The sequence below is a fragment of the Amblyraja radiata genome, chromosome 8 (genome assembly GCF_010909765.2).
Source record: "Amblyraja radiata isolate CabotCenter1 chromosome 8, sAmbRad1.1.pri, whole genome shotgun sequence".
Taxonomy (NCBI): Eukaryota; Metazoa; Chordata; class Chondrichthyes; order Rajiformes; family Rajidae; genus Amblyraja; species Amblyraja radiata.
The window spans coordinates 4995798-5015573 of record NC_045963.1 but is presented as its reverse complement, the minus strand read 5'-3'; the positions used below and the strand labels follow the sequence as shown (position 1 = coordinate 5015573).

At 47.6% G+C, this 19776-nt stretch overlaps 1 protein-coding gene across 3 annotated transcripts in view; it reads left to right on the top strand.

The window, feature by feature from the left end:
- fndc1 (fibronectin type III domain containing 1) overlaps positions 1-19776 on the top strand; it is a 215133-nt gene that overhangs the window by 126990 nt on the left and 68367 nt on the right. For 2 of the 3 annotated variants that reach the window (XM_033025078.1, XM_033025076.1), the window contains exons 11-15: positions 603-721; positions 869-980; positions 2309-2695; positions 10372-10455; positions 13504-13629. In XM_033025078.1, the coding sequence (XP_032880969.1) occupies positions 603-721; positions 869-980; positions 2309-2695; positions 10372-10455; positions 13504-13629 (828 nt within the window). The remainder of the gene's footprint in view (positions 1-602; positions 722-868; positions 981-2308; positions 2696-10371; positions 10456-13503; positions 13630-19776) is intronic. The other variant, XM_033025077.1, reaches the window with a different exon arrangement.

Here is a 19776-nt window from a genome sequence, read left to right as displayed (position 1 = left end):
CAGCTATCTCTCCTTGGATCCCATGGGATCTCACTGCCAGAGTAGCAAGCCATGCGGAGCCTTGTTGAAAGCTGTAGCTATATGGATTTCCATAATTCTCCGGCCATGGTGGGATTTTAACTCCTGTCATCAGGCCAGATTGCGGACGTCATTTGCGGATTTGCGGATCACACTGCAGGGAATCGTGCAAAGTCATGAAAATCTGGAACTCAACTCCAAAATGGTAGATTGACATTTTCAACATTGAGTTTGATGGACTTTTCCGAGGTCAAGTTAGGAAGGATTACTGACTGGTAGATGGTGCTAATACACAGATCAGCTGCGACCTAATTGAATGACTTGAGGAGTTGAAAGCTCACTTCTGTTGCTCCTTCACCATAACTCAAAGGATGAGTTCAATGCAGGTAAACCTGGAAAGGTTGCTTTTGTTGAGGTGGTTCCGTTGCATGTCCGGGCTCAGCACACAACGAGTGTCTAATGTAACAGGGAGAGGTGGTTGATATGCTTTCTTTGATAAAATAAATACAATTCTTATGACTGCTATGAACAAACATAGAATGCACATGATATTAAAACTATATCATACTTGATATATGTCACAGGGAAAAATAGGAGACCAAACTTGACAGCTGAAAGAGGGAATAAAGTTTCATCCAACAAACACGATAGTGAAAAAACAACAGGACGCAGAGTCATCATGGGCCCTCAAGACACTAAATGGGTTAAGTATTACACGCTCAATTGAGTTTGCAAATATCAGGTCACCGATGATCTGTCAAATATAAGGGATGATAATAAATATATAAAAGCATATTCTCATTAGGCAAAGGCTGCCTCTGTGACTAATTGGTTGATAACTTTGAAACAGATTGTGGACCTTGATCAGGGAATACTGATGAATCCTGAAGGACAAGTGCTCCAAGATACGGCGGGAAATCCGCTCCGGATACAGTTGGGATCAGATGGGCGTACGATATTAGGTTTGTGCAATTTCACTGGAAAAATTCCGCCTTGCAAATCGAAATTCGATGTTTAATTGCCACTTGTTGTTTAGTATGTTAATGCAGAAGGCAAGTAACGAAAGCTTGCTGATGAACCTTGCAGTGGAATTATGCTATTTGCTGCTTGCATGTTTTTATGCAATTGTGTTAGATTTAGGTTATTTTTCTTGAAAAATAACTCCTCACATCAGAAGATTGAGCATCAGGTCTATTCAACATTGAGATATTGGAAGTTTTACGTATAGGTCCACCACTGATTTTTCCCGCAACTGGTGGTCTTTTAATGCGGATCAAATTGCTAGCATGTACTTGAAATGCTCCCCAGAAGTCCTGCCGAAAGTGTCTCGCCTAGGCCGGGTAAGGCGGCAGATCTCGACCTCATTGGGATTTCTGCGCCGATCAGTGGATTGAATTTTCCCGCTGCTGCCGGGGCTCTGGAACGCCAGCCAGCCGGAGCCGGTAGATCCGTTCCCATAGCCGACTTTGCGGCCAGGTATAGCCCCTGTCCCACTTTCATGACCTAATTGGCGACCTTTTCCAAGTTTCCCCCTGACTCATACTCGTAGCATGGTCGCCACGAGGCCATAGGAGGTCTTCGTAACTCTTCCTCATGCTCGTGAGTAGTCTCCGCGCACTCGTGGCCTCAAGTAGGTCGCGGCGTTTTTTCCAGCCTGATAAAAAACGTCCACGAGTAAAAAAAAGGTCGGCATGAAAAAAATTGATACTTTTTACTCGTAGGTAGGTCGTAGTAGGTCGTGATGGTAGTCGTAGATAGTCGTGGGTAGTCGTGGGTGGTTGTAGGTCGGTAACTGGCCCAAGAAAAAGAATGCAAACATGACATCATTTTATCATGTGATCATTTTCCACTCCTAGCTAGTCGTAGTTGGTCTTAGGTGTGGAAGACTGAGGTCGAGAGGAATAAATGTTGTAGGAGGTCGTAGACATAGTCGCAGGAGGTCGTAGACATCGTCGTAGGTGGTCGTAGGAGGTCTTCTACTCCGGCGAGTCAACACGACCTTGACATTTTCTTCAACTCGTCTAGGCTCTTCTAAACTCGTGGATTAGGTCGTCCAAGTGGGACAGGCCCTTATCACAGCCCCCTTGGTGGCCTAGGCGGACCATCCTGGTACCGTTGGACTCCTCTCGGAGGGCATGACCTCTGTTGGTCCAGCAAAACGGATAATCCCCAAAGACTCTGGAACCACGTGTGCTGGCAAATCAGTGGTGGACTGTAAAAATATTATGATATGTAGCAAATCAAGGTCTTGTATTAAAATGAAAAGCATACTCTTTGTCCGCTGTTGCAGATCAGGAAGGAACCCCAATCTTGAGTCCAGATGGCTTGGCTCTGTTTGGACATGGGCGAGATGGTAAGCCTTTAGATGGCCCAATGGATAAGCCAATTTTGTCAGTTGGAGGTAAACCGGTCATTGGATTTGTCCGGCAACTGGAAACAACGGTTGTGCCAAGAACAACCACCACACCAGAGCCGACCACAACCACCACACCACGGCCGACCACAACCACCACACCACGGCCGACCACAACCACCACACCAGTGCCGACCACAACTGAGTTAACAACCGTACTGGTAACTGAAGTTCCAGAATGTCCCACGGGCAGTGTGGCGAGATTGGATGAAAATGGTTACCCTGTTTGGAGTCCTGTCGGAAAAATCGAATGTGATGAAGAAGGTAATAATTATGTGAACCAGAAGCGAATATATTTCAGAAGGTTTATGAAGGAACTGCAGATGCTGGAAAAATCGAAGGTAGACAAAAATGCTGGAGAAACTCAGCAGGTGTGGCAGCATCTATGGAGCGAAGGAATAGGTGCTTCTTCAGAAGAAGGGCCTCGACCCGACACGTCACCTCGTCCTTCGCTCCACAGATGCTGCCTCACTCGCTGTTTCTCCAGCATTTTCATGTATCAGAAAGTTAATCGTTGGGAATGTGAACGGGAATTCATGGGAATTCATGGGAATGTGAATGGCACTTGATATTATATTGATATGCATGTTAGAGGCATGATTGGAAAGAGCCATTCTGCAGCTTTAGATAAGGTCCTTAGTCAAATCTAAATATTGCAACATGGTTACAAATAACAGTAGATTTATAATGTGTAGGAAGGGACAGTAGATGCTAGTTTACACCGAAGATGGGCACAAAATGCTGGGGTTAAAGCCCTGTCCCACTTACGTGATTTTTCCGGCAACCTGCCGGCACCCATCATCGGCGCAGCAGGCTGCCGAAAATGTTCAACATGTTGAAAATATAGCGGTGACCAGAACAAGGTACGACTCTTTGGGCGGGGTGACGCCTGTTGAAAATTTTCGGCAACCTGCTGCGACTATGACAGGTGCCGGCAAGTCGCCGAAAAAATTGCGTGTGGTGGGACGGGCCCTTACTCAGCGGGACTGGCAGCAACTCTGGAGAGAGTGAATGCGTGACGTTTCGTGTTGAGACCCTTCTCCAGACTGAGAGTCATGGGGGGAGGGGAACTAGAGATATGGAACCAATAGCTAAATAGCCAGGTCAACAAAGGGCGGGGAGAGAAAAATAAGCTAGAAATCTCAAATGTGTGGACTGACAAGAAAGGTCTCCAAGGTCAGATGCTGCTGCCAATGGACATGTATTTTAGAAATTGGGCTTTTTAAAGACACTAAATCAAATACTAGATGTTCAATATTAAAGGCAACATTCATGCACTCATTTTATCCTGAAGATGATCGCGAATCAATTTGATAAATGCTCCTGCATAGAGGTCTATCCTATGTACCTGAAACATTTGTCCTGTGGAGGTACAAATTAAGGTTGTCACCTTCACAATATTGGACGGCACAGTGGCGCAGCGGTAGAGTTGCTGCCTTACAGCACCAGAGACATGGTTTCGATCCTGACTACAGGTGCTGTCTGTACGGAGTTTTGTACGTTCTCCCCGTGACCAGAGTGGGTTTTCGCCGAGATCTTTGCTTTCCTCCCACACTCCAAAGATGTACAGGTTTGTAGGTTAATTGGCTTGGTATAAATGTAAAATTGACCCTCATATTTCTAGGATAGTGTTAATGTGTGGGGATCGCTGGTCGGTGTGGACTTGGTGGGCCAAATGCCATGCTTCTGCGCTGTATCTCTAACCTACATTTAAACAAAAATGTATTTGTTATTGATATTGTGCATATGACACCTAATCTTTTGGGTCTGAAAGGGAATGATGGAAGCTCCCACTTCAGAAGTTTGTACTAGTTTACTTTATTGTGGGTCAGAAGGACACAATTGTTCTAGAATGAAATAAATAGTCTCATTTCAAAGTGGAGGTTGTTTTACACCACCCCAAAGTATTCAGTAGCTCACACAGCATCAGTCGAGTGAGAAAAAGATTTGAATGTTTCAGTTAGATGATCTTTCCTTCAAGTGGTATGGAGAACTCTTTGCATAGTGTAGGCCATAGCATTGCGTTCAGCTGTTCAAATGTGGCCAGTGCTGTCTAAAATGTTCCTTCCTTTGTCAATTCAAATCCAGTTGTAAGCAATAAATATTGGAGCAACCAACAGCACGCACTTAATATCATGGCGGGAACTTGGACACAAGAAGCAGAGTCTTATAATTTATACCCAACACAGTTACAAACAGTAAAATCTTATTTGGATATTTCAGAAATTAGACCTTTTCATCTATCTATATTACTAAAACTCTTGACCGGTTTTGGCGATCTGTGCTGCGATTTCCAAGAGAACGCCGCCACCTATGGCCGTCATTTTTGGCCACCTTGCTCAGAGCCCCCCTCCGCCGCATGTGTGCCGAGGATTTTTCCCGTCGATTAGAAATGACAGAGATATTAATGTTTTTACAAAATTCCCCATTCTCTCTGCTGCCCCTGCTGGAGGGAGGGGGAGGGACTATAAAACCAGGAAGTGGTGTGCCTCAATCAGTCTCTGCAAGTGGTGTGCCTCAATCAGAGCTCTGAATGACACTGAATAAATGTCTCCACAGCTGTGAGTACCCATAATGTGGTTTGAAAATGAAAATATGTTAGTTTGAGGAAAAAGCACTGCCCTGCAAATGGTGTTTGGTGGTTTGGGTTGAGTAAAAAGGCACCCTCTCTCTCTCCCCCCCCCTCTCCCCCCCCCCCTCTCCCCCCTCTCTCCTCCCCTCTCTCTCCCCTCCCCTCTCTCCTCCCCCCCGCTCTCCTCCCCCCCCTCCCCCCCTCTCCCCCCATCTCCCCCCTCTTCTCCCTTCCCCCCTCTCCTCCCTCCCCCACTCTCCTCCTCCCCCCTCTCCCACCCCTCCTCTCACCCCCCTCTCCCCCCCCCCTCACCCCCCTCTCCCCCCCCTCCCCCCCTCTCTCTCTCTCTCTCTCCCTCTTTTTCTCCCTCTCCTCCCCTCCATCCCCTCCCCCACCATCCCTCCCCTAACCCCCCTCCCCATCCACACACCCCTACCCCCTTCCTGCTCCCCCCTCTCCCCCTCCCCCTCACCTCACCGCCCCCTCTCATCACACCCTCTCCCCCCTCCCCCCCCTCTCCCCCCCCCCTCTCTCCCCCCTCTCTCCCCCCCTCTCTCTCTCTCCCCTCCTCCCCTCCCCCACCTCCCTCCCTCCCCTAAAAAACCCCCCTCCCTCCCCTCCACACCCCCTACCCTCTTCCCTCCACCCTCCCCACTCCCTCCCCTCCCTGCTCCCCACCTCTCCCCCTCACAAGCACCCCCTCTCTCTCGCCCACTCTCACCCTCTCTCTCTCCTCCTCCCCTCCTCCCCCACCTTTCCCCCCTCACACACATCCCTCTTCTCCTCCTCTCCACCCCCATCCCTCTTGCCCCTCTCTGTGTCTCTGTCTCTCTCTCTGTCTCTGCCCCTTCTCTCTCTGCCCTCACTCTCTAACCCCGCCCCCCCCCCCCTCCCCTCCCTCTCTAGATGTGACTGCAAGTTGGGGGCTATGCGTCAGTGGATAGGGTGGTTATGGGGTAAAAGGAGCAAATTAATAATATTAATATAATATCAAGGGGGGTAATTAGCGTGAGTGCGGGGGGATAGTTAGTGTGTGTGACGCTGCATGCCGCCTCCTCCCCCACAACCGCACGTTGGGGGAACAGACCCAACGGGTCTGCACTTGGTCTAGTTTAATATATATCTATACATACATGTGTGTATGTATTACTTCTCGATACGCATGTATGTGTATGTATGTATGTATATGCATATATATGTATCGAGAAGTAATGTATATGTATGTATGTATATACACACACACACACACACACACACACACACACACACACACACACATACATATATATATATACTAGACCAAGTGGGTCCCGTCCCCCAACGCGGGGGGGGGGGGGGGGGGGGCATGGCATCATAGGGGGGGTGGGGAGTGGTGGTCCCCGAATGCAATATTCCACACCCTCACCCTAGGTCCCAATACTCACCACCTCCCTAGAGCGGGAGGTGGTTAGAGAGGGAGGGGAGTGGAGGGGGAAAGGGATGGGGGGAGAGATGGAGGGGAGGGTGGTAGAGATGGTGAGGGCAGAGAGGGAGGGGGTAGAGAGGGAGGGGGGTAGAGAGGGGGGGTAGAGAGGGAGGGGTAGAGAGGGAGGGGAGGGTGAGAGGAGGGGTAGAGGGGGTTGTGTGGTGAAGCGGTTTTTCCGGTGTGCAGTGGGTCGATCGTGTTTGAGAGGCCGTATTCAGGATGCTAGTTTTCTGTGGTCTCTCTTTCGTTGGTTTCTGAGGGAGGGGGGTCTGTGCGGTGGTTCAGGGGGGTGGCGTCTCTCTTTGCGGGTGGGGAGTGTCATGGGATCGTCAGCGGTGCGGTCGTCTCGCGTGGTCGTCCGCTCGGGTGGTTCGCTGGGCGGGAGGGGGTAGAGAGGGAGGGTAGAGGGAAGGGGTGGTAGAGAGGGTGCGGGGCAGCAGCGGTGAGGGGGGGTAGAGGCCCTATCCCATCTCCCCCCTCCTGATTTCTCTCATCCTCCTCCCATTCCCTGCCCCAGGACCTACCCAGATCGTAGAGCAGCGCCAGGGCAGGACTGGGCCTGGTTCTCATGCTCAGCCCGGCCTTGACTGTAGACTCCAGGTTCCTCTTTGGTTCCAGCAGCAGCCTCCAGCCGTTAGCTTGGCCGCTGCCTGGGCTCCAGTGCATGTTCCGACTTCACCGTCCCTGACCCTGGACCAAGGCTCGTCCTTGGTTCCAGCGGCGACTTCTTTATCGACCCCAGTCACGGCCCCATGACAAGCCCCGGGCTCGGCTCTCACTCCAGCTCCAGCTCCAGCACCAGGCTCGGCTCCAGCTAGGGCCCGTGGCTCCACCCTCACCACCTGATGTCGGGCATCAGCCGCCGCACGAGTGCTGGAGTGTTCCGTCCTGCATTGCGAGTCCATTGTGACGTCACTCGGGCTTTTTTTCCCGAAATGGGTGAGTTTTCGGGCTGTTTTTAAAACTTTAAAGGATTAAAAAGTTCAGAAATATGGCTGGGAATGTGATGGGGAGACGTTAATCACCTCGAGGGGAAAGATGTGTAGATTGTGTGAAGTTGGGAAGGCTGTGGCCTAGCGTTTGTAAGGAAATGAGAATCACGCAGATTGTGCTCAGATGATCACACATATACACACACCGCATTTAGACAATATCCCTCTAAACATTTCCTATCCATGTCCCTATACAAGTGTCTTTCAAATGCTGTTATAGCACCTGCCACAACTACCTCCTCCAGCAGCTCAATCCAGATACCTTTTTTTAATCTTTTGGATTCTCATTAATTTTATCTGCCAGAGCTATGTCCTGCCCATTTTGGCCCTCCCCATTTATTTCTTAACTATGCTCTACAATCCCCTAAACTCCTCGAGGGATTCACTTGATTCCAGCTGCCTAAATCAAGCCCATGCCTCCGTCATTTTCCTGACCAGAGCCTCAATTTATTTTTTCATTCAGGGTTCCATACTCCCAGCTGCCTTGCCCTTCCCTCAATTGGGAACATGCATTCCTTGAACTCTCAAGAGCACTCTTTTAAAAGCAATCCCAATCCGGACATCTCTTTGCTCGCAAACACCCTACTCCAATCAACTTTAGCAAGTTCCTGTCTAATGGCATCAAAGTTAACCTTGCCCCAATTTATTTAGTGAACCTGCCCTGTCCTTATCCACAACTATTTTACAGCTAATTGAACGGTACTCCTGATCCCAAAACGCTCACCCATCGATACTTCAGTCACACGCCCTTCCCAATTTTCTAAGAATTCAATTCCTTCAAAAAGCTGAGGCTAAAGGGCCTGTCCCACGATGCGAGTTCACCCAAGAGCTCTCCCGAGTTAAAAAAAAATCAAACTCGTGGTACCTCATCACGAGTATTTTTTTACTCTTGGATAATTTTCACAGTGCTGAAAAAACTTCACTAGTTGCCGCGTTTTCCGAGTACCTGCCGTTAGCATTAAGAGCCGCTACGAGACATCCACGATCTCCGACGTAGCCACAACGGCAACTGGAATGGACACACACACACACACACACACACACACACACACACACACACACACACACACACACACACACACACACACACACACACACACACACACACACACACACACACACACACACACAAGCTTACGAAGGAACTGCAGATGCTGGAAAATCGAAGGTAGACGAAAATGCTGGAGAAACTCAGCGGGTGAGGCAGCATCGTTGCCTAGAGGTGTATAAGATCATGATGGGAATGGATAGGATAGATGCACAGAGTCTTTTGCCCATGGTAGGGGAAACAAGAACCATGGGACATAGATTTAAGTTGAGAGGGGAAATAGGAATCTGAAGGACAACTTTTTGTCGGGTGGTGGGTATATGGAATGAGCTGCCAGAGGAGGTAGTTTAGGCAGAAACCATAACAACATTAACAATACATTTTGGCATGCACATGGATAGGAAAGGTTTAGAGGGATATGGGCCATACACAGGCAGGTGGGACTAGTGTAGATGCTGCTCCTTGGTCAGCATGGGCAAGCTGAGCTAAAGGGCCTGTTTCTGTGCTATATGACTATGATTCTAATTCTGTTCAGGACATTAATAAATATTAAAACGTTTCCAAGCACAGTTTGACAGTTTTGCTCATTCGTTTTTTTCCAAACATGAAATTTAAGAAAAAGTACACAATGAAACTGTTCCTTAGTATTTCTTAAAAGCCAATTAATTAACTTTTTTAGATAGATAACCATTCCATTATTAATCACCTCTCAGGAGTCTCTTTAGAAGCACTCAACCAACGTTCAGTTTAATATAAATTAATTTTCTACAGAATTAAATGATTCAAATAAATAGAAAGAAAACTGTAAACTAGAATCAAGAGACAAAATTCTGGATTTAATGCAGCAGTTTTAAGAAGAAAAGGTTATCATTTATACCATTGAAGTATTGATCCAGAAAGGATATTGCAGCTGTTCTTACAGGCACTGAGAAGCCTGGTGGATATTTCTAGCATATAGACGTCAGCTGAATAATATCATAACCTGTTTCTGAAAATTATCATAAGTATTTTGCAAGACTCGTGCTGAATAAAATAGGTCTCTTTAGCCGTTCTGGTATTGCAACAACGTTTTCTGTCTGCTGAATCTACAAATGAGCTGCTAAAGCAATAAATATATTTTGTGGTTCCTGTTCTGTAATGAACTCATGACTGGCTTGTTTGAAGTGATTACACTTCTGTTAAAATAACGTGGAGACGAATTTCATTGGAACATATAACTGTTAATACCACGCATCATATTTGCACAGATGCTGCCTACCAGCTGAGTAAAGGGCCTGTCCCACTTGGCCATCATTTGCGCCTCATTTATATGTAAAATAGGTTGACGCACGGGTAGCATGTGGGTAGCGTGGGACAGGCGCATGGAGAGGCGTGGAGGAGTGTGGAGTTGTGCGCGGTATTGCGTGGCGCTCCAGGATTTCGTGCTGCACGAAATCCTCGCGCGCCACCTGCGTGACGTATCGCGTACGCATGCTGACGCAATGGGTACGCACGCTGACGCATTGTTGTCACACGCTGCGTCCCGAAATCTCACGTGTATCGCGTGGTGACGCAGGTTACGTCACCGTACGTAACCATGTGTCGCCGCGCACTGCAGGGTCGTCTAATGACGTCACGCACACCAGATGGCATGATGACGCGTGAATTGCGCGCGACGCCACGCGTAACGAAGCGTCGACCTATTTTACATATGACGCGTAAATGAGGCGCGAATGACGGCCAAGTGGGATAGGTCCTTTACTCCAGCACTCTGTGTACCATTCTACAGAACATTTCAAGGTAGCTTGATTTCTTGTTCTGGTCTACAGCAATACAAATTGACACTTAACGATATATTTTCTTATGTTTTCTCGTCTTCAATAGAAGAGTCTTCAGGGATGGAACCAGATTTGATGCCAACTGTTTACATGGAAGGCGACTCTTTGGATTCTTTAGACATTAAAGAAGGTACTGCCTGGGCACGGGTATTTCACTTTTTCTGTTGCACTTTAAAACATTTCTTCATTTTAAAGAAATGGGCGCAGCGGTAGAGTTGCTACCTTACAGCGCCAGAAACCCAGGTTCAATCCCGACTACGGGTGCTGTCTGTATGTAGTCTGTACGTTTTCCCCAGGTGCTCCGGTTTCCTCCCACACGACAGGTTTGTAGGTTAATTGGCTTCGGTAAAGATTGCAAATTGTCACCAGTGTGTAGGATAGTGTTAGTGAGCGGGGATCGCTGGTCGGTGCAGTCGGTGGGCCAAAGGGCCTGTTACTGTGCTGTATTTCTAAACTAAACTACAAGTGCCTCTTTCCTAGTTTCAGTACTTCATCTTATTAATCAGGTTGGGTTTGTTCTTGGAAAAAGTATTTCAGAACACTATTAAAATTGCCTTTAAGGACCAAATCCCAAATTCTGTTGGCTTTAAAATCAACAATGAACTTAGTTCAAACCTAGAATTTTTAACTACTCAATCCTTTGGCTAAACGTTTGTTAGGTTTGTTTCTCATACAGAATGGAGCGGCTGGGCTTGTACACACTGGAATTTAGAATGATGAGAGGGGATCTTATTGAAACATATTAGATTATTAAGGGATTGGGCACGCTGGAGGCAGGAAACATGTTCCCGATGTTGGGGGAGTCCAGAACCAGGGGCCACAGTTTAAGAATAAGGAGTAAGCCATTTAGAACGGAGACGAGGAAAAACTTTTTCACACAGAGAGTTGTGAATCTGTGGAATTCTCTTTCCTCAGAGGGCGGTGGAGGCCAATTCTCTGGATGCTTTCAAGAGAGAGTTAGATAGAGCTCTTAAACATAGTGGAGTCAGGGGATATGGGGAGAAGGCAGGAACGGGGTACTGATTGTGGATGATCAGCCATGATCACATTGAATGGCGGTGCTGGCTCGAAGGGCCAAATGCCTACTCCTGCACCTATTGTCTATTGTCTATTGTCTGCTTCTGGAATTATTACACGTGTGGGGTGGCAGGTGTATGTAGACCCATAGAGATCAATATTTTTCTGACGTTGCAGATGGTTAAAATAATTATTACTTAAGGGGCTGTCCCATTTGGGCGACCTAATTGGTGAGTTTAGAAGAGTTTGCCCTCGACTCATACTCGCAGCTTGGTCGACACGAGGTCCTAGGAGGTCTTTGTAATTTTCCTTCATGCTCGAAAGTAGTCCCCGCATATTCGAGGCCTCAGCTAGGTCGCGGCGTTTTTGTCAACACGTTGAAAAATGCCCGCGAGTAAAAAAAGGTCGCCATGGAAAAAATCGATATTTTTTTATTCGTAGGTTTAGTCGAAGTAGGTCGTAGTAGGTCGGCATGTTAGTCGTAGGTAATCGAGGGTAGTCAAAGGTAGTCGAAGATAGTCTTCATCATAGTCGAAGGAGATCGAAGGAGGTCGTCTTCACTCTCCACTATTCGGTGTCCAATTTTCCCAAAGATAGTCAAAGCTAGTTGAAGCCAGTCTTTAACATAGTCGAAGGAGGTTGAAGGAGGTCTTCAACATAGTCGAAGGAGGTCTTCAACATGACACTTTTTCAAACTCTCCTAAACTCTTCTAAATTTGCCAATTAGGTCACCGGAGTGGGACAGCCCCTTAACAGTGCACCGGGCAATAAGTTGCATTTATAATAGATTAGAATAAAATGTAAAATATAGGTTAGGTGATATTTGTTTATCGGATATGAGACAAATTAGAGTAATTTAATCTGTCGTACAATAAACCCATAATATAAATCATATATATAATGATTTGAACAAAATTACACATCCTTAAAAGGATTCTACAGTAGCATTTACACCTACAGTGTTACTATATTTTTCTGATCAAATAATTCTGAGCAGTTCTTAATTCATGTTCTATGTTACACCGCAGAAATAACCAGGAAATGTGCAATGAATAAATCCACTCCACTCTCCAATTCTTTCTCTGCTACATTGACAGCTGCATGGGTACTGCTCGTCTTTTTCATCAACCACCATCACCTTCCTCCCTTCCCTCAAAGTCACTTGGACCACTTCCACCTCACCTCTCCCCTTTCTTGATCCCTCTGTCTCAATCTCAGGAGACAACCCATCTGCGTGCTATCTGCCAATGGACCCTTACTCACCTATATTGCTTGCCTGTAACACAACCCATCACTTGCTTGCTCTTGCCCCACTCCTCTCCTCTCGCCCCCCTTACCAGCTGCTACCCCTCCACTCTCTGTCAGGATAAAACCTTGTTTACAGGTGTCCTTTGAAGACTTTTTCTTACATAAGTTAAATAATTGTGACACCAAGGAAATCTGTAAAAGTTATAAAGTTACAACATAACAACACAACTGATAAATTCTTTGCCCCAACCAGTGAGGTTATGCATGCCATACTGCCTTCTTCACCACCCTGTCTATCTGTGTTGCCATTTTCAGGACAATACAGACATAACTCCGAAATCTTTGTTCATCCTTGGTGCCCCACCGTTCAACTGAACATGTCCTAGTTTTGTTTAGTGTAGAGATACAACATGTAAACAGGCCTTTTGGTCCACCCAGTCCACACTGACGTCAGAATAGTTCTATATTGCCCTACTTTTTGCCTCTACTCCCTACACACGAGGGGTATTTTACAGTGACCAATTAACCTACAAAACCCTCACGTCTTTGGGATGTGGGAGGAAACCAGAGCACCTGGAGGAAACCCACGCAGTCGCAGGGAGAACAAGAAACTCTGTACAGTTAGCGCCCTAGGTTAGGATGGAACTTGGGTCTCTGGAACTGTGAGGCAGCAGTTGTTCTACTGCAATTTGACTTCCCAAAATGCATAACTGCATCATAGTTGTGATTAATTATTACTTGCTAATGCTTCACCCAACTTTCAATGTTGCTTTAGCACGATCCACAATTCTACCGACCTTTGCGTTAACCGAAAAGTACTGATCGTACCTCTCACCACATGATGTATACGTCTCAGGTATTAGATTATTGGCTGTTCAGAGTATTTTACTGTCATTTTGTTGTATCTTCCAAGGGTTTCAGATAATTACAAGTACCACACCAACAACAACTGAGTCTGCAACCAAGGTAGAGCCTGTGCGGTCGTTTAACGCAATCCCCCAGTCGGATTTTGATGTGGCAGGAAACAGACGGTTTGTAGGTGTGTATGCAACTTGAAAAGCTTCGACTAATGTGCCTGATTGCCCTTTAATTTCCTGACCCATTTTAAATTGTGTTCAACTTGAATCATTTGAGTTTGCTGCTGACATGCGATCTTCCCAGTGGGAATTTCTTCAAACCGCTTAGATGTTTTCTGATGATGAGGTCATAGACTCGTGCAACACGGAATCAGGCCCTTCCCTGGTAATAACTTACGGTGATAAATATGGTAATAAATTCCGTCATAACTCACCCACGCCGACCAAGCTGCCCCATCTACACTAATAATAATAATAATACATTTTATTTCTTGGGCGCCTTTCAGACATCTCAAGGACACCTTACATAGATTAACAGGAATATAAACATATAATCAGAGTAAAATAAATAATAAAGACATCACAGAGACACAAACTAAAAACAGAATACAGTCCAAAAACAGAAAATCAAAAACACAATGTGAAGAGAGAGCAGCGGCAGCCAAAGCGCGCCAGCGTCCACTCTCCCTCCACGGCAGCCATCTTGGACAAAGACTAACAGGATTACATTACAGACAAAAAAAAATCATCCCCCCACAATGAATACCACTGTGGGGGAAGGCACAATGTCCAGTCGCTATCCCAAGTTCACCCCAAAGTCAGGCCTATTGAGGCCACCGCAATTGCCTCTACGGAGGCCCGATGTTCCTGGCCATTCTCATCGGGTGATCTTGCCCTGGCGTCGGGAGAGTCCTCTCAGCGGCTGGGCCACCTGGAACGGCCGCTTTCTAGTTGGAGACCGCGGCTTCCGAAGCCGACAAGGCCGCGCCGGTTTGGAGCTCCCAGGCTCCCGATGATGAAGTCGGCGCCGCCCGCTCCGCTCCGCAGACCCGCAGCCCGGAGGTGTTGAACACGGCGGTCTCAGCTCACCGGAGCTCCAGCGCGTCGATCCAGCGCGGCGACCCAGGCAAGGCATCGCCCGCTCCGCTCCACGAAAGCGCTCCAGCGCTGTGCCGCCACCGAGGCCGAGGTGCTGGGCGGTCCCCGCCAGGAAACGGCGCTCCAAGCCCGCTGGTAGGCCACGAGGACGGGTCGACGGGCAGCCCGGAGAAAAAGCTGCCTCACCGACCAGGCAGGGACCTAGAAGTAGAGTTGACACCTACCCCCCCACATTAAAAAGTCCATATCCCTTACGAACGAAAAACAGGACTCGCTAAAAACTATAAAAAGAGCGAATTAAAATGGACGGCTACTGGCTCAAGATGGCTCCTCCTCCTAACACTAGTCCCGCCTGCCCACATATGGCCCGTCCCTTTAAATGCTTCCTGTCCATGTACTGTCCAAATGTCTTTTAAACGTTGTTATGGTATCTGCTTCAACGACCTGTTCAGTCAGTTCATTCCATATACACACCACCCTGGGTGACAAAGTTGCCCCTCAGATTCCTATTAAATCTTTCCCTTCTCATCTTAAAACTACAATCTCTGGTTCTCGGTTCCCAACTCTGGGTAAAAAAAATCTGTGCATCTATTTTATCTATTCTTCTCATACACCTCTATAAGATCACCCTTCATTCTCCTGCACTCCAAGGAATAAAGTCCGAGCCTGCCTAATCTCTCCCTGTAGCTCAGGCCCTCAGGTCCTTGGCCACAGAAACTTTTGGATGGCAACAGAATCTTTCTCCCCGAGCATAGCTTTTTGTTTTGCACTAGCCGGTCCTCAGGGCAAGTCGACACTAAAGTAGGAAATAAATCCTTACAGCTTGTCATGTCATGTTTTCTCCGTCTCTGCCACATCTGTTCCCAAGATGAGGCTTTCCATTCTACGACATACGCAATATCCTCTATCTTTAGCAAATGTTTCCCCCCCTGCTGTCATAGATGGATCCCTCACCTGCATCTCCTCTGTGTCCCTTAGTTCTGCTCTCACTCCCCCCCCCCCCCCCTCCCAGTAGGAAGAAGTATAGAGTTCCCATGTTCCTTGTATTTCACTCACTGACCTCTGCATCCGACACATCATTCTCCCACATTGCTGGCACCTCAAAGTGATCCCACAAGCAATTTTCCCATTGTTGCAAGGAAACAGGTTCAATGATCTGACTAGTAGAATAGAAAAAGGCTCACTCATCTGGTTAGTTATAAATCAGTTATATTGGCATGAGAGAACAAACGAATACTTGTCCTTGGTATGCGTGAAGTCCGTTTTAACAGCAGCATGGCTCTATCTATCTCTCTATCTCTCTCTATCTGTTCCCCTCTCCCCCTCTCCTCCCCTCCCCCTCCCCCCCCTCTCTCCCCCCCTCCTCCCCCCCTCTCTTCCCCCTCTCTCCCCTCTCCCCCTCTCCCCCCCCCCCTCTCCCCCCCTCTCTCTCCCCCTCTCTCTCCCCCCCTCTCTCCCCCCTCTCCCTCCCCCTCTCTCTCCCCCTCTCTTTCCCCCACTCACTCCCCCCTCTCCCCCCCCTCTCTCCCCCCCCTCTCCCCCCCTCTCTCCCCCCCCTCTCTCTCCCCCTCTCTCTCCCCCCCCTCTCTATCTCTCCCCCTCTGTCCCCCCCCTCCCTCTCCCCCCCTCTCCTGCCCCCCTCTCCATCCCCCCCGCATCTCCCCCCCCCCATCTCCCCCCCTCTCCCCGCCACCCTTTCCCCCCCCCATCTCCCCCCCTCTCTCCCCCCCCTCTGCCCCCCCCCATCTCCCCCCCCTGACCCCCTGAGTTACACCAGCACTTTAGTTTTTTTTAGTTACATAACACTCTGACTATTTCAGATTTTTTTTCAAACATTTTTTCAAACATATAAGAAATAAAGTGGACGAGCTTGAGGCTCAGTTAGAAATTGGCAAGTATGATGTTGCGGGAATGACAGAGACATGGCTGCAAGAGGATCAGAGCTGGGAACTGAATATTCGAGGGTATACCTCCTATCAAAAAGACAGACAGGTGGGCAGAGGGGGTGGGGTAGCTCTGTTGGTGAGGAATGAAATTCAGTCTCTTGCGAAGGGTGACATTGAAACAGGATATGTGGAGTCAGTATGGATAGAACTGAGGAACTGTAAGGGTAAAAAGACCCTAATGGGAGTTATCTACAGGCCCCCAAACAGTAGCCTGGATATTGGGTGCAAGTTGAATCAAGAGTTAAAATTGGCATGTCATAAAGGTAATGCTATGGTTGTTATGGGAGAATTCAACATGCAGGTAGACTGGGAAAATCAGGTTGGTACTGGACCCCAAGAAAGGGACTTTGTAGAGTGCCTCCGAGATGGATTCTTCGAGCAGCTTGTACTGGAGCCTACCAGGGAGAAGGCAATTCTGGATTTAGTGTTGTGTAATGAACCGGATTTGATAAAGGAACTCGAGGTAAAGGAGCCATTAGGAGGTAGTGACCATAATGTGATAAGTTTTAATCTTCAATTGGAGAGGGAGAAGGGTAAATCGGAGGTGTCAGTATTACAGTTGAACAAAGGGGACAATGGAGCCATGAGGGAGGAGCTGGCCAAAGTTGACTGGAAAGATACCCTAGCAGGGACGACAGTGGAACAACAATGGCAGGTATTTCTAGGAATGATACAGAAGGTGCAGGATCAGTTCATTCCAAAGAGGAAGAAAGATTCCAAGGGGAGAAAAGGACAACAATGGCTTACAAGGGACGTCAGGGACAGTGTAAAAATAAAAAAGAAGAAGTACAACGTAGCAAAGATGAGCGGGAAGCCAGAGGATTGGGTAACTTTTAAAGAGCAACAGAAGATAACTAAAAAGGCAATGCGGTGAGAACAGATGAGGTACGAAGGTAAGCTAGCCAAGAATATAAAGGAGGATAGTAAAAGCTTCTTTAGGTATGTGAAGAGGAAAACATTAGTTAAGACCAAAGTTGGACCCTTGAAGACTGAAAAGGTGAAATTATTATGGGAATCAAGGAAATGGCAGATGAGTTGAACAGGTACTTTGGATCTGTCTTCACTAAGGAGGACACAAACAATCTTCCTGATATACTAGTGGCCAGAGAATTAGGGTGACGAGGAACTGAAGGAAATCCACATTAGGCAGGAAATGGTGTTGGGTAGACTGATGGGACTGAAGGCTGATAAATCCCCAGGGCCTGATGGTCTGCATCCCAGGGTTACTTAAGGAAGTGGCTCTAGAAATCGTGGATGCATTGTGATCATTTTCCAATGTTCTATAGATTCAGGATCAGTTCCTGTGGATTGGATGGTAGCTAATGTTATCCCACTTTTAAAGAAAGGCGGGAGAGAGAAAACAGGGAATTATAGATCAGTTAGCCTGACATTGGTGGTGGGAAGAATGCTGGAGTCAATTATAAAAGATGAAATAGCAGCACATTTGGATAGCAGTAACAGGATCGGTCCTGAGTCAGCATGGATTTACTGATGGGGAAATCATGCTTGACTAATCTTCTGGAATTTTTTGAGGATGTAACTTAGGAAAATAGGACAAGGGAGAGCCAGTGGATGTAGTGTACCTGGACTTACAGAAAGCATTTGATAAGGTCCCACATAGGAGATTAGTGGGCAAAATTAGAGCACATGGTAATGGGGGTAGGGTGTTGACATGGATAGAAAATTGGTTGGCAGACAGGAAACAAAGAGCAGGGATTAAGGGGTCCCTTTCAAAATGGCAGGCAGTGACTAGTGGGGTACCGCAAGGCTCGGTGCTGGGACCGCAGCTATTTACAATATACATTAATGATTTAGATGAAGGGATTAAAAGTAGCATTAGCAAATTTGCAGATGACACAAAGCTGGGTGGCAGTGTGAACTGTGAGGAGGATGCTAGTGAACTGTGAGGAGGATGCAGGTGACTTGGACAGGTTGGGTGAGTGGCAGATGCGGTTTAATGTGGATAAATGTGAGGTTATCCTCTTTGGTAGCACAAACAGGAAGGCAGATTATTATCTAAATGGTGTCAAGTTGGGAAAACGGGAAGTACAACTGGGGATCTGGGGGTCCTTGTTCATCAGTCACTGAAAGTAAGCATGTAGGTACAGCAGGCAGTGAAGAAAGCGAATGGCATGTTGGCTTTCATAACAAGAGGAGTTGAGTGTAGGAGCAAAGCGGTCCTTCTGCAGTTGTACAGGGCCTTAGTGAGACCACACCTGAAGTATTGTATGCAGTTTTGATCTCCACATTTGATGAAGGACATTCTTGCTATTGAGGGATTGCAGCGTAGGTTTACAAGGTTAATTCCCGGGATGGTGGGACAATCATATGTTGATAGAATGGAGCGGCTGGGCTTATACACTCTGGAGTTTAGAAGAATGAGAGGGGATCTCATTGAAACATGTAAGGTTATTCCGGGTTTGGACACGCTCGAGGCAGGAAACATGTTCCCGGTGTTGGGGGAGTCCAGAATCAGGGGCCACAGTTTAAGAATAATGGCTCTGTCCCACGGTACGAGTTCATTCCAAGAGCTCTCCCGAGTTTGCCCTGATTCGAACTCGGAGATTTACGGTAATGGCCGCTCGTCGGTACTCGGGGCTCTCGTGGACATTTTTCAACATGTTGAAAAATCTTCACGAGTCTTCCCGAGCTTACCTGTGGTTAGCGAGTCTTGCCGAGTACCTGCCGTTAGCGTTACGAGCCGCTAAGAGACGTCCCCGAGCTCCGACGTACCAGCTACGTTCATTCTTCATGCTTATCACGAGTTTGATTTTTTTTTATACTGGGGAGAGCTCTTGGAGTGATCTCGTACCGTAGGACGGGGCCATAAGCGGTAGGCCATTTAGAATGGAGACGAGGAAAAACTTTTTCACACAGAGAGTTGTGAATCTGTGGAATTCTCTGCCTCAGAGGGCGGTGGAGGCCGGTTCTCTGGATGCTTTCAAGATAGAGTTAGATAGGGCTCTTAAAGATAGCGGAGTCAGGGGATATGGGGAGATGGCAGGAACAGGGTACTGATTGTGGATGATCAGCCATGATCACATTGAATGGCTCGAAGGGCCGGATGGCCTACTCCTGCACCTATTGTCTATTGTCTATAATCCTAGACACCGTTACGGGCCTGTCCAACTTAGGTGGTTTTGTTAGGCGACTACAGGTGACTGGGCTGTCTCCACATGGTCACCGGGGTGTCGCCTGTATGGTCGTGAGTCATCTCCTCAGTCGTCCAAAGAGTCGTGGCGTTTTTCTGGTCGACGCTTGATTTTGACATTTTTGGCGACAGTC